The 24,239-nt window shown below is 40.4% G+C and overlaps 1 protein-coding gene across 1 annotated transcript; it reads left to right on the top strand.

The window, feature by feature from the left end:
• The first annotated feature begins 217 nt into the window (after positions 1–217).
• On the top strand, positions 218–20,937 carry C4H6orf163 (chromosome 4 C6orf163 homolog). The gene is made up of 5 exons (XM_028847375.2): positions 218–648; positions 4,253–4,347; positions 5,840–5,947; positions 12,303–12,505; positions 20,391–20,937. Exons 1-5 carry the CDS (start codon positions 501–503, stop codon positions 20,824–20,826), a joined length of 990 nt encoding a protein of 329 aa, XP_028703208.2. The 5' UTR covers positions 218–500; the 3' UTR covers positions 20,827–20,937.
• Positions 20,938–24,239: the final 3,302 nt, after the last annotated feature.

The raw sequence follows: 24,239 nt of genomic DNA, 5'->3' as shown, positions 1-24,239 counted from the left end.
CCTCCATAAACTGTAAGAAATAATTTCCTTTTCTTTATAAGCTATCCAGTTTCAGGCATTCTATTATAAGCAACAGAAAACAGAGTAAGACAGCAGCAATAGGAAACTAATATAGAAAGTATCAGGAAAATGAATGGCTGTATCATGCTCCCTTTTGTCATTATTTGAAGTTGCTTTTATGAGCAAAGCTTGTCTTACCTAGCAACAGTTGCTAAGTAAGTTAACAACTTAATGCTAGAGTTTGGGAAGGAGCAACTGCTTAAATCTTCCCAAATCTGGTGCCCATACCTTCTATGGCAGGGGCTTTTAGTACCATTCTTTAAGTTAGACACATAACCACTACCTAATCATGTGAACCATTTAATCCTTACCAGCCTCTAACATCCTAAAACCCTGAACCTCTTCCAGCTTTCTTAAACTGTCAGCTTTTCTTGAAACGACTTTTTCTGATTCTAAGATTATTTTAACTGTAAATAGGAGAAGACATCTGAAATTTAACTATGATCAGAAATTCAGATTACAACAGCTTTGTTTGCTGTGCTGTTTGTAATAAAATAATCCCACCAGCCCCTTTTGGAAAAACCTTCAAACGGATCCATGAATACAAGCCACTGAAGACACGCTTTTACACTCACAAAGACATACTAGGTAAGTGACTTTATTGTTTTCCTTTGTTGTAACACTTCATAGCGTTATGTGTCATTCTTTCTGGTACACAGACTTTTATCAGCTTTTTTCTCTTCAGAGTTGCTTGTCTGTACAGGGATGTTTGAGAAGAATATGGGTTGGAATACAGCTTCTCCACTTATAGTTGTGTGTATTGGGCAGGGTATTTAGTCTCTCAATCTGTTTCCTTATGTGGAAATAAAGATACTAATACCTATCTTACAGATTGTTATGAGACTTTAATGAAGTATTCGTATCTATTATAAATCCTAGCACATAATAGTAAATGTGAGTTCATTTTGCCCTTGGCCATACTTGGGCACCTTTCAGTATGTGTAGGAGAGGAAATATTATCTCTAAATAATACCCTAATTGGATGGGCACAGTGGCTCACACCTGTAATCCCAGCACTTTGGGTGGCCAAAGTGGGCATATCGCTTGAGGCCAAGAGTTCAAGACCAGCCTGGCCAACATGGCGAAACCCCGTCTCTACTAAAAGAATTTAGGCAGGCATGGTGGCATGTGCCTGTAATCCCAGCTACTCGGGAGGCTGAGGTGAGAGAATAGCTTGAACCCAGGAGGTGGAGGTTGCAGTGAGCTGAGATCACGCCACTGTACTCCAGCCTGGGTGACAGAGCGAGACTCTGCCTCAAAAAAAAAAAAAAAAAAAAAAAAAAAATTTAAAGTACCCTAATAAATGGGTAAAAGAAACTATAACCTTTAAATAGTAGCTAGTGGCATAAAAGTAGATACATATAGATAACATGAGGACTTTTACTGTATATACATACATATGTATAATACATAAGCAAATCAAATTGTGCTATAGGTTTCCGTCTCTCTTTTATTCTCATAAGAGTTTTCAATCTGACCTTGAGCCTTGTAAGTATTTTCCTAAGGACTCTCAAAATACTCCTCTGATCCTCTCTTCCTTTAAAATGGTAAACTGAGGTGATTTCATTTCACTTCTGATATTTGAAAATATAAGAAGCTGGAGAGGTGTTTGGAAAAAAAAACTAAAATGTAGGGGGAGATCAAATTGGAATCATCCTCTAAAAACATCAATACCAAAATTGTTTTTTAGCATTTAGTAAATGCTTAGTATGAATGATTCATTATAATCTCTAAAGTGACTTTTCATACCCAGGACAGTATATCTCCATTCTTAGATATACCTTAATGATTGATTTCCTTGTGCCTTATGGAATATCTAACCCAAACCTTAAGTGGATAAGTTAAATCTATTGTTAGAAATTAATCTTTTCTATTCAGTGACCTTTATTTGTCGCTGAACTGTTTTAAGTTAAAAAGAAAAAAAGTTGAAATTCTCTGTTCTTTATAAGTAAGTTCAAAAGCATGTTGAAATGTCCATAGAAGAGCTAGTATTTCATAGGACAGTAGTTCTCAATCCTGGCAGTGCACTATATAGAACTTTGAAAAATACATTAATACAGATATCCAAACACAGACCCACTGGATTTAATACTAATCTAACACAGAGCCACTAAATTAGGACCTCTACAGTCAGGATTAAGCATGTGTATTTTTTCCTTCATGTTTAAATAACCTTTTTTATTTCAAGATAGTTTAAGACTCACAAGTTGCAAAATATATCAGAGTTCCCTTGTACTCTTCATCCAGCTTCCATTGATATCTTATGTAATCCTGGCACTTTGTCAAAGCCGGAACATTGGCATTGAAACAATACTGTTAACTCAGGTACAGACCTTATGTATACTTTTTTCCCCCAGGCATATAGTTTTATGAAATTTATCACTTGTGTATGTTAATGTAACCGTCACCACAATCACAACATGGAGCTGTTCCATCACCACAAAGGAACTCCCTCGTGTTACCCCTTAGCTGTCATTCTCTTCTCCCCAAACTTGAACCCCTGACAACCACTAATCTGTTTTCTATCACTATAATTTTATCACTGAGTATGCTATCTAAAGAATCATACATTATATAACCCATTGAGATTGGCTTTCTTTGCTCAGCATAATGCCCTTGAGATTCATCCAAGTTGTTTATTAATAGTTTTTTCCTTTTACAGTACGTGCACTAAAAGCTTTGCAGGAGTCCTGTTGTACAATCAGGGTTGAAAACAACTAATAAAACCAGTGGGATTTAAACATGAAAGAGGATAGCGGTAGCCTACGCCTGTATCATATTTTTATGAAGTTCAATACATTGATGGTCCATGCTTAGTCACATTTTGTCCTAGAAAATCTTTTCTAATTATTTCTATACAATGTTGGGCTTTTGCAGTATGTGTCCATCTCTACTGTAATATATGCTGCCCTGTGTTTTTAAGATTCACTGATGAACTAGTAGGAGACTCTCTGCCATCAAACATATACTTTTAATTGCTAGTGACAGAAACATTAACTCAGAATAGATTGCATAAAATGGAATTTCTTGACTCTTTTAACAGAGAAACCCAAGGGAAATCTGGCATCAAGGCTTTCAGTCTGTCCATGCTTACCCTTTTAGTGAGTTGGCTTAATGGTTTACTGCTGCAGCTAGACTTACTCCAGCCGCTGGGAAAGGAGGAATGTGGATCAAGATAGCTCTAAGAATCTATTATCTTCAGCATAGAAATCCCAGAGGAAGGGCAGGCACGGTGACTCACGCCTCTAATCCTAGCACTTTGGGAGGCCGAGGTGGGCAGATCACTTGAGGTCAGGAGTTTGAGACCAGCCTGACCAACATGGTGAAAGCCCGTTTCTACTAAAAATACAAAAATTAGTCAGGCATGGTGGTGGGCGCCTGTAATCCCAGCTACTCAGGAGGCTGAGGCAAGAGAATCACTTGAATCGGGAGGCGGAGGTTGCAGTGAGCTGAGATTGCGACACTGCACTGCAGCCTGGGCTACAAAGCAAGACTCCCTCTCAAAAAAAAAAAAAGAAAAGAAAAGAAAAAGAAAGAAATACCAGTGGAGAAAGACCTGGCTATCTGATATTGCGTGGTCCTCTAACCTCCTCTAGACTTTTATTACCTTGTCTGGGTAGAGAGGATATTATTATGGGAACGTTATTATCTGGAAATCAAATTAGATCATTGGCTGAAAAATAGTAAACTTCTACCCCTTAGCTCACTCCATACTGAAGCAGTTAAACCCACAAAGAACCACAGACTAAAGAAAGGCATGTAATGTGTTGAAGGCATTCCACTTCGCCTCTCCTGATGCTAGCACTAGCACCCAAATAGGAACAGGGGGAGAGAGAGAGAGCTGTATAATGTGCTAAGACCTCTTGAATATTCACTCATCATTCTACTTTGAGTGAACAAAATGTGTCCCTTTCTTCAGGGCATTTATTTCACCTCCCCAGTTGTCTGCTGGTTGTGGACTGGTTGTGATGAGAGGAATGACCAACTCTATCCAGGCCTGACAGTGCTGTGAATTCCCTCCTAATTAGAGAAAAACTTACTCTTTCAATGGGTATCTTTGAAATATATATACTGACATCTCCTAAAAGGATGTATCTCCTAAGTAGCCCTCATAAATAACTACATAATGGTGGAAAGGAAAGCCAGGAAGCAATCGGTGGAGGTTTGTGACCATTGCTCTTCACATACACAGATATTGGGGCAAATATTCTGAAAAAAGAAGAGAAGTTTCAAGAAGATATACTCAGAGAACGCATTGCAAAAGCAGAAGCTGAAGTATGGGCTCAGGTAAAAGAAGTTACATGTCAACCCAAAGTCCATCTTTACAATTCTTTCACATTTTGGATTTGTCTGAAACAACTGTATAGTGTAGTGGTCAGAACTGACTGAATCCTGGCTAGCTGTGGGACTGTGGGAAAGTTCTACAACCTCTGTAGTCTTGGTTTCTGCATTGTAAAAGAGGAATAATAGTACCCATTCTGTGGGATAGTTGGGAGGGTTCAGTGAAATAATATGCCTGGCATACAGTAGATGCTTAGTAAGAAGCTGGCATCATCAGGCGCTTCCTTCCTTCTCAGCTGCCCTCTCTGTATGGAGGACTCCTGCTCCCTTTATTTTCATTTGATTGAAACCAGAACTAAAAAGAAAAAAAAAATAACTAAGAAGACTCCTTGTTGATAGTTGTTTCTTATGGCCTAACATTTAATATATAGACTATCCATTTGTGGAGCATGTAACACTCCTGTTTCTTCAAATGCTTCTCTATGGCCTACTCCCCTTTTCCTCCCCTCTCTCCAAAATCCTTAATACCTTGTCCATACGACTGCTGAGCGCTATAAGGGCAATTTAAATATCAGGGCTGACATTGGGATCCAAGGCATCAAACTGAAGCAAAGCCTCAATCCTGTAGCCCCACTTCTTCCAATCATAGAATGACATCAATAACTTCCTAAAGAGAATTACAGCTCCTTGAGAGCAGAACAAGCCACTGTGCTTAGAAAAATGTTTCTCAGTTTCTTTATAAAATAGACATTATAGCAAATAGTATTAGCATTGTTCAGTATTAATGCCAGCAAAAGCTTGTTATGAAAATGTTTTGAACATACATAATACTCCAGTTCTGTATGAATACTCCAGTTCTGTATACCCCAGATTTTGATTTATCTCAAAATCTTTGTAGTCATCTATTTTTATTAGTGGTAAAATTCAAACTGATTGTGAACCATCAATTATACATCAATTATACAAGGTGATGCTTTTGTAAATAGTCTACAATTTGAATGTAAGTTGGTCTAGTGTTCTGTGTATTCATTTCAAATAGAGTTGAAGTTCTTTCTGAGGACCTAATGCGGGGAACCTGGATGGTACTCTGCCTCTTTACTCGGCTCCTTCTAGCTTTGTACATCTTTTCACTTCACTGTGTTTTCCAGATTTTCCACAATGCACATATGTTACTTTGAGAGTCAATCAAGCAAGAAATAAAGTGCCAAAGAGAAAAGGCAACCCAGCAGCCTACATATAGTAAAGCTGCCTTGCCTTTAGCGATTCCAGAAACGGCAAGGCTAGCCCTGGATTGGGATGCGTTAGAGCATCTCTGGCTAAGGCAGACAGTTTGATATGGGAGGCTTGAGATGGGAATGGGGCAAGAAATTAGGGACTCCATGGTGGTTGCTAATTTTCAGTAAATTTGAAAACCTGATTTACTAACATCCCGAATAAGCCAAGTTGCCCTGTGCTTATTCTGCTACATTAATAGATAAATGGACTCTTTCTTTCAAAGGCTAATGAACGTCAAAAACAAGCAGTGGAGAAAGCACTTGAAGAAGCAAATGACAGACACAAAATTGAAATTCAGATTTTGAAAGAGGAACATCAAAAAGATTTACAGGTTTTTATAGTGGCTTGTTGTCTTTTAAAAGTAATTATATTAGTAAAAAGAAAAAAAAAGTTGGCAAGGGAATGAGAAAAAAATAATAAGAAAATCTAGGTTGGTGTTTCATGGCCATTAGCTGGGATCCCTGGGAGGTTCTCAGAAGTGATGCTGAGCTCTCTAGAGCAGTGATGAATGGGTGAAGAAGAACCCATAGCTTACTTCCCAAGGGAAGCTTTGCCTGACCAGCCTTGCCTTGCCACCTACACACTGTCCATGACACCCTGATCTTTTTCATAGCAGTCTTCACTGTAATTAAATAAATGATTGTGTGGTTAGTTGTTGAATGTCTGACTCCCCCACATGACTGCAGCTTTCAGCAGGGGTGTCTGTCTCATCACTGGACTAGCCCTGGTGCCCAGCATAATTCCCTGACTTGGTAGGTGCTCAAATAGTTGAACAAGTGAAGCAGGCTGTTCTCCTTCTGTGATTTCTTCCTTTTTTCTAAAGTTTGCACTTACTGTGCTGCCAAGAGGGACATCTGAGCTGTCCCTCAAGAATTTAATGCAGGGCCGGATGTCACAGATGAAGGATACTAACCTGTAGCCTGTTCAGGTACATGACTCTAGGTAACTTACAAATTTTCAGGTGGAGACCCTAGTATTCATTGTTAGTTCAGTAACTGGATTACAAAATCTGCTCAAAGGAAAAGGTTACAGATCAATTTTCACATTTTGGTCAAGGGAGGGACAGGACAGGATAAGGTACAGGTATGACAATACACGGGCAGAAGCTGGAGGAAAGTGGCAGAGGTCCAGCCCCAGGTTTGGCCTAACTTAAGAACACTAATGAGCAGTTCAGGGACTGCAGGCCAATTTATTCATTGTTGCAACAACGAGCACCTACCATATACTAGATGTGTACCAGGTGAGAAAAATCAACTGTCTTTACCCAGAGAGGACTTGCTGGCAGGAAGGGGAGCTCCTCCCCAGGGCTCCTGAAGGCTTCGCTCCAGTGGCCTGCCTCAGCCAGGGTTGGTATGGTGCCTGAGGGGTTGGCTGTGGTGGCCCACTGCCCATTCCCCATTTCAGTTAAAATGTGAAGAGCATTTATAGCATGTCTTAGGCAGGCCTGCTCTTCAGTTGCTATGTACAAGTATGGCCATACTGGCAATTAAAGTATTAAAATACTTCTCTATCAGTTGATAACTAGTCACCCGCTAAGCCCTCTATCACCTTGGTCACCCTGGTTGCTTCCCCAGCAGACTCCTGGACCTCTCCCAATCCAGCAATTTAAAAGGATAACTCCAAAAAAAAAAAAAAAAAAAGATAACTCATGGCTTGGCAAGGGGCTCTAGTTCCCTGCTATAATGCTGCAGCCAGAGGCCATTCAGATAGGTGGGCCCTACTGTGCTGGTTGATACACATTTTGAATGTCCTTCCTGGCATTAGGTTGTAAAGACATGAGGAAATGTGATGCCTGTTTCAAGGTTCACATGCAAGTCTTTCTTTAAATAATGTTATTGTACCCCACATAGCCTTTGAGTGGAGTTGATGCACTTAGTGCTTCAGTAGAAAGAAGCCCTAAGAAAAGTTAAAGGTAGATAGTTAAAGGGGGATTGACCTTCCTGAAATAATTGTCCAGGGGTTGGGAATTTACATTTATACCACCATTTCAGGTATTTTTTATTTATGAAGGAATGATTAGTCTAGAGTAGTGTGTGGGGTTATTTCACCCTGTTATATCTGCAGGATACTAAGACACAGACATCAGTACTGCTTCTCAGGGCTTGTCTGTGAACCACCTGCATCAGAATCTATTCACGTGGGGGCCTGACATACAGATTCCTGGGCCTCATTCTGACCTACCGACTCCATCAGCAGCCCAAGTGATTCTCACACATATTAAAGTTTGAGATTACCAATATATAGCAGAAAACCAAGTTCCTCTAGAGCAAAATATTAAATTCTGATGTGTCGAGACCACCAGGGATTGCTCTAAAGAGTTTGGTGTATTTCCTGCACAGGGGAAATTGCCCCATCCAGACCTGGCTCCACTCTTGAGTTCTTTTGTCCTCTTCTGCTCTTTTCCTGGTGCTCTTTTTTCTCCGTAGGGTGTGGGTAATAGAACAGCCATGGGCTTTTGGGGACCTTTAACTTTTTTTTTTCTCTTTCGTTTATAAAAACACTAAACATTCAATTCCAGAGAACCAAAAATCCCACCTTCCCACCGAACACTGCTAAGGGGCCTGTGTTCTGCTTCATACCTTTTCTCTTTTCTTTCTGTCTTGTTAATGCTTTTAAAAACAAATGAGTTTTTTATATAAATAAAGTTTTTAAAGTGTGAAAAAAAAAGGAGTTTGGTGTGTTTCAAATGCATGCTGTTAGATAAAATTTCTAGATCTTATTTGATGGATAGGTAATCTTTTGAAAAGGTGTTTAAATTATTGAAAGACAATAATATCAAAAAGTAAATGAGAAGATGAAAGCTAAAGGAAAAATAAATGAAAAACTAGAGTAGGAAATATAATAAAGTCATAGGTAAATTTAAAACTTAAAAATGTATATATGCCATGATGTCCTGTGCAGTTATCACTGATTGGACCTTGAGCTTTCTGGCAGCCAATGCAAAGAGGGAAATGCTGTGACTCACCATGCCCATAAGGTACAGACAAATTAGGCACCTGAGAGGCTCAGATATTCCTAGCTATGAAGCCTCAGAGCAGTATCTCCTGAGGGGGACATTGTGTAAAAATGCCTGTCAAACATCTGTACAGTTAACACGATGGAGTCCATGAATCTGTTTCTTACAATATCTCAAAATGTGGGGTGACTCACTCAAGATGCATTTCAGTAAAAGCATTTCATTAAAAGTAAAAGCAATGTAAGGCCTCCTTACATTGAATAAGAACACCGACGAACAGCAGGTTACTTAATTATTTTTGGAGCTTTAAATATATATTCCACATGCTATGTGAGACAGTAAATGAATTTTGGTTTTATTAAATCATTACATAAAAGAGGGACTGAGTTCAATTATCTGAATTCCTAGTTAGTAATTAGGAATCAGATAATTTCTAATTATCTGAATACCTGCTTCAGAACCCAGCCAAAGTAAAGGGCTGGAATGTCATTTTTAAATTCTATGATTCAATAATTTATTGTATGTTTAAAAATGACTGAAAGAGTATAATTGGATTGTTTGTAACACAAAGAAAGGATAAATGCTTGAGGTGAGGGATATTCCATTTAACCTTGTGTGATTATTACACATTGTATGCCTAGACCAAAATACCTCATGCATCCACAAAAATTGAAAATTAAAAAAAAAAAAACAAAAACACTATCACTTTGTGCCAAAAAATTTCAGGCATACAACAGTCTCACACCACCCTATTGACACTGACTTTTTTCCTTCTTCAACAGATGTTTGCAAGAGTTCTATTAAATACATTTCATTCTGAAAAAAATTAATGATTCATATAGGAATATATTATGGTAGTACTTCACCTGTCTTAAGCTCAACCATCACCCAGCAGTCTGAATTACTGAGAATGTACTTGAAAACCCAGAAGTAAGTTAAAATATCTCCCTAAGGAATTAAAGGCCTCTGACTACAAGAGAGTAACTCAGGCTTATTACACATAGCAGAATCTCTTCACCCCCACTCAGATGTCATTATGCTTATTTGACAACCTAAACCCAACAGACTTAGATGCTTGATTTTTCTTTTGTTTTCTTTTCTTTTGAAATGGAGTCTCTCTATAGCCCAAGCAGGAGTGCAGTGGTGCGATCTCGGCTCACTGCAACCTCTGCCTCCTGAGTTCAAGTGATTCTCCTGCCTCAGCCTCCCGAGTAGCTGGGATTACAAGTGTGCACCTCCACACCCAGCTAAGTTTGTATTTTTAATAGAGACAGGGTTTTGCCATGTTGGCCTGGCAGCCAGACTGGTCTTGAACTCCTGGCCTCAAATGATCTGCCCTCCTCAACCTCCCAAAGTGCTGGGATTATAGGCATGAGCCACCACACCCAGGAGGGTTGCTTGATTTTTCAAATTGGAAATAGATTAAATACTGGAAAGTAAAAATAACAAAAAGGGGCTCACTGATAGCAGCTACAGCAGCATCCTCAGCCTGATGGCAAGTAATCTTCCTGTTCTTTGAAGAAAAGAAAAATTTGATTTGATACCTACAAGGAACAAAGATGAAATTTCAAAAAGCAAAACAATCTGGGGTCGTTTATGACAGATAACAAGTGGCTCTATGAACTTCAACAATTATTAAATGCCACATGAAGTTTTTGGCCCAGTACAACCATTCATCTTTGTCTACCAAGCCTGGATCATCAAGAAAGTGTTAGATTGTTTCATAATGTTCTTTTTATGGTGTTAAAGACATTTAGAAACATTTCCATTCAAAATATTTTGTCCAAAAAAATTTTAGTAATTTAAGAGACAAAGCCTTCTGTAGGAAACCCAGCTAGCATTTCTAAATGGCCAATGTTTTCCTAAAATGATTTTCTAAATATATCAACTGAGGCCACTTTGGAGAGATTCTTAAAGTTGATTTCTGGTGTCTGTTTCATTTTTTAACTTTTCACCCTTGAAGTAGCCAAAGTGAGAAATTGAGAACTTTTTCTCTTGAAAAAGCTGAAAGGTCTGTCTTAACAAATATTTTAATTGTTGAAATAATCTTCTGAGAAGCTGAAGCAATTTCAGTTTCCATTATAATTTAGAGTTCTCTTGACTTTCTCTCAGCTTCAGCTGAGGAATCTCTCTGGACACTGTAAACAGCTGGCTCTCTCAGGGGCTCCCGTAGAAATGGTGCTAAAGGGAGTTGAGCAATCTTCAGCCAGGAGAACTCTTACTGGTTTTATTCCTTTCTATTCTGGGTAAGATTTCATTTAAAGAAGGGATTCTGCAGCTATTGAAAACCAAAGAAAACCCACTGTACTATGTCTTACAAGACTGTACAATTGATGAATCTCTTGAAAGACTCCAGCATCGCAGCCAGGAATGAAGTGAGAAACTGGCAGTCAGCAACCCTGGCTTCTATCCCTAGTTCTTCCATTGATGTGCTATGTGAAATAACTTAATTTCTCTATGTTCTTTTGATGTCTTCCCAAATAGAGATAAACATTTACCTTTGGGCCAGGCACAGTGGCTCATACCTGTAATTCCAGCAGTTTGGGAGGTCAAGATGGGCAGATCACTTGAGCCCAGAAATTCAAGACAAGCCTGGGCAACATGGTGAAACCCTATTTCTACAAAAAATAGAAAAATTAGCCAGGCATGGTGGCAAGTGTCTATAGTCTCAGCTACATGGGAGGCTGAGGTGGGAGGATTGCCTGAGCCTGGGAGGTCGAGGCTGAAGTGAGCCGTGATTGTGCCATTGCACCCCAGCCTGGGCAACAGAATGAGAACCTGTCTCAAAAAAAAAAAAAAAATTACCTTTAAGTGAAAATTTTAAAATACGTGGACAGAATGATTTGCTCCTCCTCTTTATAATGTTATATTTCTACGTATTGTTATATTTCTGTAACATGTATTGCACAATTAGGTTGTTGGCCTCCTCCACTAGACAGTGAATCCCCTGAGGACCAAGATCCCCACCTTCTTGTGTATGTAGCATCTGGGCCTCGGAGTGCCAGGCACACTGTGGTATTAGTAGGCATTTCCAAAATGGTGGCAGGGTTTTCCTTGAGCGCAATTTGTGGGTCTGTTTTCCACAGGTCTTGGTTTGACTAGTGCTTTGTCTACTTATTTGGTTGAAGGCCCTCCTCAGGTCCTCCTTCCTGGAACAATGGAGCACTTATTCCTGTCCCTTCCGCAAAGGAGAAAGGGCCCTTCAACACTAATAAGTTGGAATGCTGAAACAATGGTGGGGACAGGTGGGCAGATTCCTGTGACTGTAATACCGTGCAATTGTTTTCTGCCTGAACCTCAGGTTCTCTCCCACCCAGGAGACACTCAGGAGGCATAATAATTATTTCTGCCATTTTCCAGGACTGGCTTACTAAAGCAGAATTGCATTATGTAATTATGCATAATGATACTATGATACTAGAATATTTGAACAATCAAGAAAAAAGACCTTTAACCCTACCCCTCTATACCAACTATTTTCTTTTTTCCATATTCCCTTTCAATATTATCTATGTAGATATTTATATTACATCGTTTGTATATTTTTGGTTCTACCTAACATCATATAAATAAAAGTTTTCCATATCATACACACTCTTCTTTTAAATCATCAGTGTTAACAGGTACACTTGCCAGCAGATAGATAAAACTATGGTTTAAATAGCCTCTTAATGTGTGGTTTTAGACATCAAATCTGTAATAGCTAAACCTAGTTTTGCCATTGCTTCAGGAAGTGACAGCTAAAACTAAGACAGAGATGTATCAAAACATGGATGACGAAATGAAGAGAGAGCACTTGGCTGCAGAACAGCGCATGGTCCACAGAATCCAAAGGATTATGATGGAATGCCACAGAGAGAAGGTGGAAGCTGTGGAGAAAGCCAGGGCTGAAGAAAGACTCATTGCCCAGAAAGCAATCCAGGCCCAGAAAAGGTATTCCAGAGAACTCATTTGCAAATTAGTATCTTCCTTTATCAAAATCAACCTGGAGAAACAGATAAGGTTACAGTACATAGGTAGATATTGCCCAGTTTTTGTGTTTTTACATTTTTATTATGGAAAATACCAAACATAGGGAGCAATTTATATTGTAGAGTATGTGTGTGGCTTAAAGAAAAATAATAACGTAAATACTCAAAAACCTACCACTCAGCTTAAGGGATTGAAAATTGCTGTTTTCTAAAGCTCTCATGTGTTCTTCCTCAATCGTATCTTCTTCTTGTCCCTGCTTGAAAGATAGCTACTCTCTAAATATGGTATTTTTCATTCTGTATCACCAGTTTTAAGAAACCAAGGACAGGAATCAAGAAATCGTTTCCCATAAACACATCATTAAAATCAATCTTCACATTCTCTAGCCTAGATCATACACTATTATGTTTGTGTTACTTTTTGGTCTTTTTCTTGTTATACAAGTAATATATGTTGCAAAAGAAATTGACATTATGGAAATATATAGAGCAAAATTGCAAGTCCTGATGCATTTCTTCCCCTGCACCCTCCCTGCCTCCCAGAGACAGTTATTTTAAACAATAGAGTCTATATCCTTCCATGCCCTTTTGATGTGTTTACAGCCATATGTATGTGCGTAATCACAGATCAGATCACACATATATATATATTTTAAGACAACCAAGGTAACTATTTCTATATATGTAATGATTATTTGCTGGAACAGGACAGCAGTTAGGAGTTCAGGGATTGTCAGGGGCAAGAGAAAAAATGTAATTTCCAGATTTTTTTGTACCAGGTCATTTACCTGCCCACGATCACTGATTTGTAGCAGCAGAGCTGAGACTGAGACCTCCCTATTTGGCCTTTGTGACTGGTCCCTTTTGCTTTGCTGCTTGAGTTAACAAACAAATCCATTTCTATATAATTAATGGGTAAAATCTTTTTCATTAGAACTCTTTAGAACAGGGACACAGGTAAGATCCTGGAGGAGGTACAGATAAATGAGAATGAGAGCTGCAGCTGTGACAGTTTAACTGGTACCTCTCTTCCTGCATAGACTACAGGAAGGTCATTGTGGAGGTAGAAGACGAAGATGAGAGGGGATACCAGGAGGGGGTTAGGGAATGAGTCGTGGCTCAATGCACTGGAAGGTGGATCCTCTTTTCCTTTTTCTCCTGCCGGGCATCTGCAGGAGCTGTGCAGGCACCCATGGGACCCTCTGGGTCCCCTCCTCACACACACTTGCGGTCTCCTCCCTCTCTTGCTAGATTGTTTTTGCACCCCCTCCAGCCCTTTCCTCTGTGAGGTTTGATGGAAGGTTTTCAATGTCTGCCTTTTATTGAATCCGTAGACTAGGATTAAGGAACTGCCATGTGTAGTGTTAAAATATATCCAGCTAGAATGCCCATTTTGTTTATTGATGTTTCCCAAGTGCCTGGAAGAAAGTCTGGCACATGGTAGGCATTCTTGAAATATTTATTGAACAAATGGTTTAAATTTCTTGCAGTTAGTCGAAGCCACTCTTCAGCACACCAGATCTTATAAACTTTCATCAAGACTTAAGGATTCAGAACACTTATATATCATGAGAAATTTGTTAACTATATAGAAAACTTTTTTGTGGATTGAGGTGATTAGATTCTAAACAGGTTGCCCAGGAGACACTGGACTCTTTCTCTTAAAGTTAAAAAAAAAAAAAGGCTGGGGGCGGTGGCTAAGGCCTGTAATCCCAGCATTTTGGGAGGCCAAGGCAGGTGGATCACGAGGTCAGGAGATCTAGACCATCCTGGATAACAAGGTGAAACCCCGTCTCTACTAAAAATACAAAAAAATTAGCCAGGTGTGGTGGCGGGCACCTGTAGTCCCAGCTACTCGGGAGACTGAGGCAGGAGAATGGCGTGAACTCGGGAGGCGGAGCTTGCAGTGAGCCAAGATCTCGCCACTGCACTCCAGCCTGGGCGACAGAGTGAGACTTCCTCTCAAAAAAAAAAAAAAAAAAGTCTCTGTTTGTAAAGGTTCTAATTGTTTTCTAGCCCAAGGCAAGGCATGAATGAAATAACCACTCAGGACTTTTTGTGGTCATGGCTGCAATTCCTACTGACAACTTCCCTTATTCAATACCCAGCACATGCAAGGCCTTTTGTATACTCCTTCTTGTATCTGCATATCCCTTCCTAGGAGATTGTATCATCCTACATATCTTCAGGCAAAGACCCTGGAGGGTTAAGGCCTTAAAGGGAAACTAAGTAAACTGCCAAAAGTCACAGAGGAAAGAGGTGACAGGGCCTGATTTGAACCCTGGCCTTTATGATGTCAAAGCTTATGACCTTCCATTATGCTACCTGCTCTAGAGATAGAGAAGCTATGTGAGTTTTCTAGAGGATTTGTTCACTTCAACAGAGCTCCTCAAGTACATTCTGTGGATGTGGCACAAATTAAGGGCTCTTTCTCAACACTGTGTAAAATCACTGGAGCATGGCTGCCCCCAACAAGCAAGGCTGGATGGGCTGGTACAAATAGCACATAGGTGCTGGAAGAGTTCAAAGTCCTGGAAAGATCAAGCAGTATGGGTGGGGTATGTAGTGAGGTCGGTTTTTTGGAGGAAGTTTGTCATGGGTTGGGCCTTAGAGAGAAGGTAGGAGGTCCCACCTGTGAGAGAGGTAAAAGAATGAGAACAGAATGAGCAAAGACATGGAAGGAGAAAGCGTGATGTATAATGAGGCAGCACCAAGGGGAGGTTCAAGAGTGTTAATAACCCGGGGATAGAAATGCACTGCTGAATGCTAGCATCTGGAGATGTCCCTCACCTACCTAACTTCTGAAATGCCTGCAGCCTCCTGCCAGATCAGAGAACCAGGAGTTCCCCATGTCCCAGGTAGAAAATCAGAATATAGGTTACTGGTAAACACAATGCTTGTACCTGATTGAAATAGTGCTAACAGTCCTATAGTTCTAATGAAAAGTAGATTAATAGCTTATTTACAGACTAACCAGGCAAAGGATCAATTGCTAGTATGGATTTTCCATGGTTTATTTTTTCCCTATCAGTTAAGATTGAGTTATTACATATCAGATGATGATTTTATTTAGTAACTTGTTTTCATTCTCCAAGAGTCTGTTTTATAAAATATCAGACTGAATCCTGTAAATTTGGACACACACTACAACTATTTTGAAAATAGTTACTTTTCTGGCCAGTGCCACCCTGAAATACAGTGTGTATTTCAAAATTACAAGTGTACAGCCTCATAAAGATAGAGAGGGCAGAAGAACCTCACTGCTTACAGAAAGCATAGACATTCACTTCACGTCGGAATGGGCATTGGGGGGGTTATGGAGCTGGACATGCCATTCCTTCTGCCAGCCAGTCATTGGTGAGCCTCCTTATGTTGCTGGTTGAGGTGGTTGGTCCACATGCTGAACACCTCTACTTGTCATGTTCTTCCTTATGTGGATCCAGAAACTCTGGGCCTCACCTTTACCCTTGGCTTCTGGCCCTGCTCCTTCTCTGTGCATGGTGATTCTTCAAATGTTTGAGGAGAGAGAATATGTCCAAGATTTAATTTGAAGAAGGGAAGGAAAAACCAAAATGTACTAATACCTAGTTCTTTCACAGTTCTTTCTCATATGATAAGCTTTCTAGGCCCTCTTTCAGTTAAAAAAAAAAAAAAAATACAGGTAGACTAATTTATGTACATTGAAAAACATTTTACACATATCCCAAGAATTGGCTATTTTCCTATGGCAAATATTTTGCTTATATTAAGAATCCTTTTTAAGCATGAATTTTTTTTTTTTTTTTTTTTGAGAGAGAGTCTTGCTTTGTTGCCTAGGCTGAAGTGCAGTGATGCGATCTCTGCTCTCTGCAACCTCCGCCTTCCAGGTTCAAGCAATTTTCCTGCCTCAGCCTCCCAAGTAGCTGGGATTACAGGTACTCACCACCATGCCCAGCTAATTTTTGTATTTTTAGTAGAGATGGGGCTTCTCCATGTTGGCCAAGCTGGTCTCGAACTCCTGACTTCAGGTGATCCACTTGCTTCTGCCTCCCAAAGTGCTGGGATTACAGGCATGAGCCACCACGCCCAGCCTCATGAATTCTTTTAAGCTTTTGTAATGTTCCAACATATCTGCTTTAAAATTTAGTGTTATTCAGCACAACATGATTTAGAGAGAACTTCATCTGTATTACCCATTTATTCATTCATACATTTATTGATTGCCTGTTGTATCCACAACGGGCACCACACTAGGCAGGGGAGATACAAAGATAAATGGGCATTCCGGGTCACACCCTCGATGCACTGCACCCCACACCACTCCTGGCTTTAATTCCACAACTTCAGGGAACTCATCAGAATGAAATTCAGAGTCACTCAGACCTTAAACCAAAGGATCAAATATTCAAGCACTAAGGCAGGCTGGGAAAAGTTGGGTCTGGGCGCGGCGGCTTGTGCTTGTAATCCCCGCACTTTGGGAGGCTGAGGTAGGAGGATCACTTGAGTCGAGCCTGGCCAACATGGCAAAACCCTGTCTCTACAAGAAATACAAAAATTAGCTGGGCATGGTGGCACATGCCTGTAGTCTCAGCTACTCCAGAGGCTGAGGTGGGAGGATTGCTTGAGCCCAGGAGGCAGAGTTTGCAGTGAGTCAAGATGATACCACTGCACTCCAGCCTGGGCAACAGAGTGGGACCCTGTTTAAAACCAAAAAAAAAAGAAGAAAGAAAAGTTGGAAAGATTTTTTAAGTACCAGATTCTGTATAGCAGTAAGATATTTTGATATCAGGGAGTCTGAAAGGGACTGTCATTGAGGTTGGGAGCTGGAGTCATCCGAGATATATGTTACTGGATCAGTTTTACCTGAGCTCAATTCTGGTAGAACCTTCCAGTTAGCCCATAAATGAAACCTCCCATTTGAGTGAGAGGAGAGTCAGCCCCACTTGGCAGGAAACTCATGCCTGCTTGTGTCAGAGGACACAGGGAGCACAGCTTCCTCTTTGGAGATTGGTCCCTGGTCATCACCCTGACAATCTCATCGACAGCCTGAGGATGTTATCAGACATCAGACTAAATCCTAAGAATGTGTGTCGATGCACACTGCCCACTCTATACACAGCATCACTTCTATTAATGGAACCTCCATTCCACTGTGACCCAGGTTGAAAATTAGCAAGTTGGTTTCGATTCCTCTTTTTCCCACATCCCCTGTATCTTTGCAGTCACAGATTCTGGCAGCTATGACTTTTTAATATTTCCTAGGCTTAACCCTTTCTCTTCCTCTTCCCAACCCTCTCTTTTGTCATTAGTTCAGACCCTCATCGTTGCACCTCAAGAATATTATGAAATGATACAATTGGTCTCTCTAGCTCACCCCACTAAGATTCAGTTCACCCACTGTTACCTGAATAACAAGTCTAAAATGTTATTTTCATTGTGCTGCCCTCCTGACAAAAAATTTATAGTGCCCACTCGAGCTTGAAGCAGGTAATGATTAAGGGCAGGAACTCTCCAGCTTGCTCAGTTGTGTGACACTGAACAACTCACTCTTCTCTAAGCCTCCATTTCCCACCTGTTACAAGGGAATAGTCACAGGTTATAAATAAAAATAGGCCGGGCACGGTGGCTCACACCTGTAATCCCAGCATTTTGGGAGACCGAGGAGGGTGGATCACTTAAGGTTAGGAGTTCAAGACCAGCCTGGCCAACATAGTGAAACCGTGTCTCTACTAAAAATACAAAAGTTAGCCATGTGTGGTGGTGCACACTTGTAATCCCAGATACGTGGGTGACTGAGGTAGAAGGATCACTTGAACCTGGGAGGCGGAGGTTGCAGTGAGCCAAGATGGTGCCACTGCACTCCAGCCTGGACAACAGAGCAAGATTCATCTCTAAATAAATAAATAAAATATCAGCTTCAATGGGTTATTGTGAAAATTAAATGAGATATCATGCATGTAAAATGCTTACCACAGTTCCTGCAATACAGTAAGCACTCAAAAATCATTACCCTTGTTATTAATATTGGAAATAGTTGGTGGGAAAAGGAAGAAGAGAAATAGTTTAGTGGCTACAGAGGCTAAAGAAACATGTGATTTACTTCAAGACTAGGGAAGTCTGTCAGGTTTGAAAGTCAAGTGGAAAGACTCAGAGAAGATGAGAGAATTGCATCTTGGAGGATGGAATTTAGGAGATTGGGCCAGTGGTAAATCTTGGAAAGGCTGTATTAGACTGGGAGGCAGAGGGGGAGGATTTTTATTAACAATCATACATTTGAGATCTTAAAACCTCAAATCTTTGAGGTTCTGCTCAAACTGTGTTAACTGCAGAAATCCACCGGAAATGTATCACAGTGGCTAAGAGCTTTTGTCCTGGACTCAGACTGCCTGAGTTGTGTTGCAGATTTTGCCTCTTTTACTTATTAAGCAAACTTAGACAAATTACTTAACTCCCTGAGCTCAATGTCTTCTTCATAAAAAGAGCATAGTAATGGAACCACACTACAGAATTGTTTTTGAGGATTCATTGAATTAATGTATGCATAGAATGCTCATTAACCTGCTTGGACATGGTAAGAGGTCAACATGGTTGGCTGCTATAAATTATATATAATTCCCTACATTATAGCCAGAAGTCTATTAATCATTTAGCAGTGCTTCTGAATGTGTGGTCCAGAGACCCTTCAAGGTCCCTGAGACTCTTTACGGAGGCAGTCCATGAGATTAAAACTATTTTCTTAATAACACTAAGACTTTATTTGCCTTTTTCACTCTTAGTCTCCTATGAATATAAAATAGTGTTCTCCAGGGTTTTGTGATATCACAATAAATTGAAACAGTATGAAAATTCAGCTTTTACTAAGCTGGAGATTAAAGAGTTTTGCAAAAAAAAAATTAAAATTAGGCTGGGTGCAGTGGCTCATACCTGTAATCCCAGCACTTCGGGAGGCCAAGGCGGGTGGATCACTTGAGGTCAGGAGTTCAAGACCAGCCTGGCCAACATGGTGAAATCCCATCTCTACTAAAAATATAAAAATTAGCTGGGTGTAGTGATGCACACCTGTAATCCCAGCTACTCTGGAGGCTGAGGCGTGTGAATCACTTGAACCTGGGAACTGGAGGTTGCAGTAAGCCAGGGTCAGGCCATTGTGCTGTAGCCTGGGTGACAGAGCAAGACACTGTCTCAAAAAAAAAAAAAAAGTTAAATTATACCATTCTTCTCATGAAATATTTCATCGTTTTGGAAAATGTTTTTCGTAAGAGATTTTTAATATTTTTAAAATGTCTCCCTTTTCGTTTATATAACTGTTAATGTCAGTACCTATAACTCGTATAAATGAAAGCTCTTTGGTTTCCTCAATAATTTTGAGAGTGTAAAGAGTTCCCGAGACCAAAAAGTTTGAGGTGACTGTCATAGAGTATTGCTCAGATAAAAATCAAGATTAAAGCTAAATCTATCCTGTGAGTATAAAGTTTTTTCATCTCTGGCTAAAGGTCAGCAGCTGGATTAATATAAAGAAATACTTTCTCTACAGAGTTTGGAACTCTGACCCTATCTCCTCATTTTTAAGCACAATGCATGTATATTTTCCTGAAAAAGGTGGTCTCAGGTTTCTAAAGTTGCCATTAGATGTTAGATTAGTGGCCTCACCCTAACCCACAGCAGGTAAGTACATAGGAAGCGTCCTTGCTCTGAAAACATGTTTTGTTTGTTAACAGCTAATGCAATCCAAAAGCTCATTTGTATCAGCCTGTCTCAGGCTGGTGGCTCATCTCAACAATTACTCAGTCATCTGTGTTTAAAGATGAAATTATTTTGTTTTTAGTGGCCAATCCATCTAACTTATAAATCCATATTATCCTTTGTAGCAAAGCCACGGAGGAAATTGTGAATACTGGTATCACAGTTACTAAGGATGAGAAGACCAGTGTGGCCCAACTGATGAGGGAAAAAGAACATGAAATGAACGTCCTCTATGGCATAGCTCAGAGGCAGAAGCAAGAAGAGGTACAGGAAGTGCTTCAAGAAGCAGAGAAAACACATCAGGCCACTCTTGGCAATGTGATGGATACACTGGCCAACACCCAGGGGGAGCTGCTGTCTATAGCAAAACAACTGGGAATCATGACAAATTGGAAAGATTTCCTAGAGGAGGAATTACAGGAAACCAGGATGGCATTTCAAAAATACATCAATTATACCTTTCCTAAGCTTTCACCAGGACATGCAGATTTTATTCTGCCAGAAAGAAAGAAAACACCTTCTAATCTTGTTATTGAGGAGAACAAAACAACTCTTGATTAGAAGTCTTCAACTGAAATTTCACTACAAAAGACATCATTCTAGACTAAATAAATTAACTCATTACAAAAACCATTTATTGATTTCCCAGCCTTGTGCAGGGTACTATTGGGCTGTAAGATTTTTCATGGAAAACCAAAATATTAAAAAGTACATTCCAGATTATAGTGAGCCAAGTCTGAGAAGAAAAAACTGTGAGAGGGAGCAAACTGATTAAAAGGGGAAAGGTTTCTTGGATGAAGCCTAAACACGCTTCTGTATCTGTCTTTATTCATTTCTACATCAGACATATAATTAATTATTTCAGTATTTATTGCTATAGAAAACAAGTAAAGGAAGTGTCCTTAGGTTTTTCCTGTTTTGGGCAGGTGTGCTAAGTTCCAGTAGAGAGATTATCATTTGGTGAATGCAGTAGCATTGTGAATTTAAAAAAGCAATTTCTCTCACATACAGTAGGATAAAATTTAAATGCTGGGACTCCCATATAGAGTAATTCAGGAAGGACTTATTGCCCACACAACAGGCAGGTTTGGTCACTTGGTGGGTGTCAACCCAATGACCACAACCAAGGAAGATTTAGCAAGGGGATTTATTATTTATAAGGAGTAAGGAGAACACCAGGGATAGTCCCCAAAGCAGTGTCTCCCTGAGCAGGGGGCTGGGTCAGGTTTTATAAGCATAGGGTAATAAGGCATGATCTGATTGGATCTTGTAATGAGGAGATGTCGGAAGGCATGATCTAACTGGATCCTGCCATGGGGTGATGTCAAAGCTCACTCCATTTGGATTCTGGATCCTGCCATGCAATGTCCACTTCTTTAATTCAGTTCCCACTCCTGAGTCTGAGCAATTAGTTCCCTCTGTGTTTGAACACTTGGTCCATCTGGGCATGCTCAGGTTACATGACCTGAGGGTCCATGGCAACTGGAAAACAATGTACTACTTTGTTACATAAAAGTTGGGTCAGATTGGTCTGGTATGGCTACAGACTCACTTATATTTGCCAGTTGTAAAAGAAAAAAAGGTGGGAGATATTTCTCAAATCCACTTCTCTGAGAACTCAGAGGGTAAGGTTTTTAAAGGATAATTTGGCAGACAGGGGGCTGGGGAATGGGTGCTACTGATTGGTTGGGGATGAAATCACAAGAGTGCTGGAACTGTCTTCGCACACCGAGTCAGCTTCTGGGTGGGAGTTACAGGACCAGTTGATTAATTTCCTTGGTATGAGTCATGGGTCCAAGTGGTGTCAGTTCATCAGGATGCAAATGTCTGAAAAAGATCTCAAACAACAATCTTAGGTTTTACAATAGAGATGTTATCTGTAGGAACAATTGAGAAAGTTACAACTCTTGTGACCTCTGGCTACATGACTCCTGAGTAGTAAGCAAGCTAGGGAACATGGCTGGTTATCACTGAACTATGCATACGTCTTAGCAGAATTCAGGCTCCTCCCATAATTCTAACATTTTGGCCTTTCATTCATTTTGCAAAGGTGGTTTTAGTGCCTGAACTAGGAGGAGGGTAGTTTTGGGAAGGGGCAATTATCTTCCTTGCTTTAATGTTAAACAATAAATTCCTCCCATGGTTAGCTTGGCCTACACTCAGGAATGAGCAAGGGCAATAAGCTTGTGAGGTTAGAAGCAAGATGGAGTCTGCTATGTTAGATTTCTCTCACTGTCATAAGTTTTGCAAAAGTGGTTTCAGAACCCTAACCCTTCCAGCAGACATGAGCAGGGAGCCAAGAATGATGGGGAGCAGAACTGGATGCCCTTCCCTGAACATGCTGGATGTACTCTCCTGATGCCAAGCCTCACGAGTAAATGTGTGGAGGGGTACACTCTGTAGCTCCCTCCCACCATCCTAATGTCAGGAAAGACAGATTTGCCCTCAGGGTTCTGGAGAGAGACTAATTGCCTGTAGCAAAGTCAAGTGAAATAGCAAAGTCAAGTGAAATAGCAAAGTCAAGTGAAAATTGAAAATGAGTTATGTTTTTGAAATTTCATTGGGACCCTCATGCCTGATTTTCAAGTGAAACTTGACTGAGACAGAGATTAAGTCAGACTATTTTTAAAAAGATTCCCCGAGTGGGCTGGGCACAGTGGCTCATACCTGTAATCCCAGCACTCTGGGAAGCCAAGGCAGGTGGATCACAAGGTCGGGAGATCAACACCATCCTGGCTAACACGATGAAACCTCATCTCTATTAAAAATATTTAAAAAATTAGGGGGTGCCTGTAGTCCCAGCTACTCAGGAGGCCGAGGCAGGAGAATGGCGTGAACCCAGGAGGCGCAGGTTGCAGTGAGCTGAGATCGCGCCACTGCACTCCAGCCCAGGTGACAGAGCAAGACTCCCTCTCAAAAAAAAAAAAAAGAAAAAAAATTCCCCGAGTGAACCAATTTTTAGCATAATTTGACAGAGAACAATAATAACTCTCCTTTGAGTACAATACCTAGAGAGGCCATTATAGACCTTAGATACTATGCCCCATATAAATTATTAAAGTTGTAAACATTTTGCAGAGTTACTTTAAAGAGAACTTAAAGAAGTCCATTTATCTTAGTTGTCTTAGATGCTACCTGTACAGTAAGAGTGCATGCAGTTCACATGGTTTCTGGTAATTAGGAAGCTGTGTTAACTCCTGGAGGCCATCTGGGAAGGCCTCTAAGACTGAGGACTCTTAAGAAATTACTGCAGTTTAATTTTCTGGAATTTATGCTACCAAGACATGAACTTTCTTTTTGCAGTAAAGGAACTTGTGCGCTACGAAACAGATGTATAGCATCACTCGGACAGATGGAGAAGCCTCCATCCTAATCACAAAGCACAAGGAGTTGGGCAGTTTAGTAATCACTGGACTTTTATATCACCAAAAGGTCACTCTGATAGTTTCTTTCTCCAACTCTGATTTCATCTGACTTATTTAAGGCTTGTGTGTTTTAGGCCAGGCATAGTGGCTCACGCCTGTAATCCCAGCGCTCTAGGAGTCTGAGGTGGGCAGATTACTTGAGCCCAGGAGTTCAAGACTAGCCTGGACAACACGGTGAAACCCTTTCTTTACAAAAAGTACAAAAAACAAGCTGAGTGTGGTGGTGTGCACCTGTAGTCCCAGCTACTCAAGAGGCTGAGGTGGGAGGATTGATTGAGCCTGGGAGGTTGAGGCTGCAGTGAGCTGTGATCCTGCCACTGCACTCCAGCTTGAAAAACTGTAATTAGTCTGTTTTCACACTGCTGATAAAGGCATACCCAAGACTGGGTAATTTATAAAGAAAAAGAGGTTTCATGTACTCACAGTTCCACGTGACCGGGGAGGCCTTACAATCATAGCAGAAGGCAAAAGACACATCTTATATGACAGCAGATAAGAATTGGGAACCAAGTAAAAGGGGTTTCCATTATAAAACTGTCAGATCTCATG

This window comes from Macaca mulatta, chromosome 4 (assembly GCF_049350105.2).
Source record: "Macaca mulatta isolate MMU2019108-1 chromosome 4, T2T-MMU8v2.0, whole genome shotgun sequence".
In the NCBI taxonomy this organism is placed as follows: Eukaryota; Metazoa; Chordata; class Mammalia; order Primates; family Cercopithecidae; genus Macaca; species Macaca mulatta.
The sequence above is the reverse complement of the archived record's forward strand: the minus strand, read 5'-3'. Positions and strand labels throughout refer to the sequence as shown.

Excerpts from the sequence above, each read along its gene's own strand:
- C4H6orf163 (XM_028847375.2), top strand. The coding sequence starts at position 501 with ATGATCAGAAATTCAGATTACAACAGCTTTGTTTGCTGTGCTGTTTGT. Across the intron at positions 649-4,252 it reads CACTCACAAAGACATACTAG|ATATTGGGGCAAATATTCTG; the intron begins GTAAGTGACTTT and ends TCACATACACAG. Across the intron at positions 12,506-20,390 it reads GCAATCCAGGCCCAGAAAAG|CAAAGCCACGGAGGAAATTG; the intron begins GTATTCCAGAGA and ends TATCCTTTGTAG.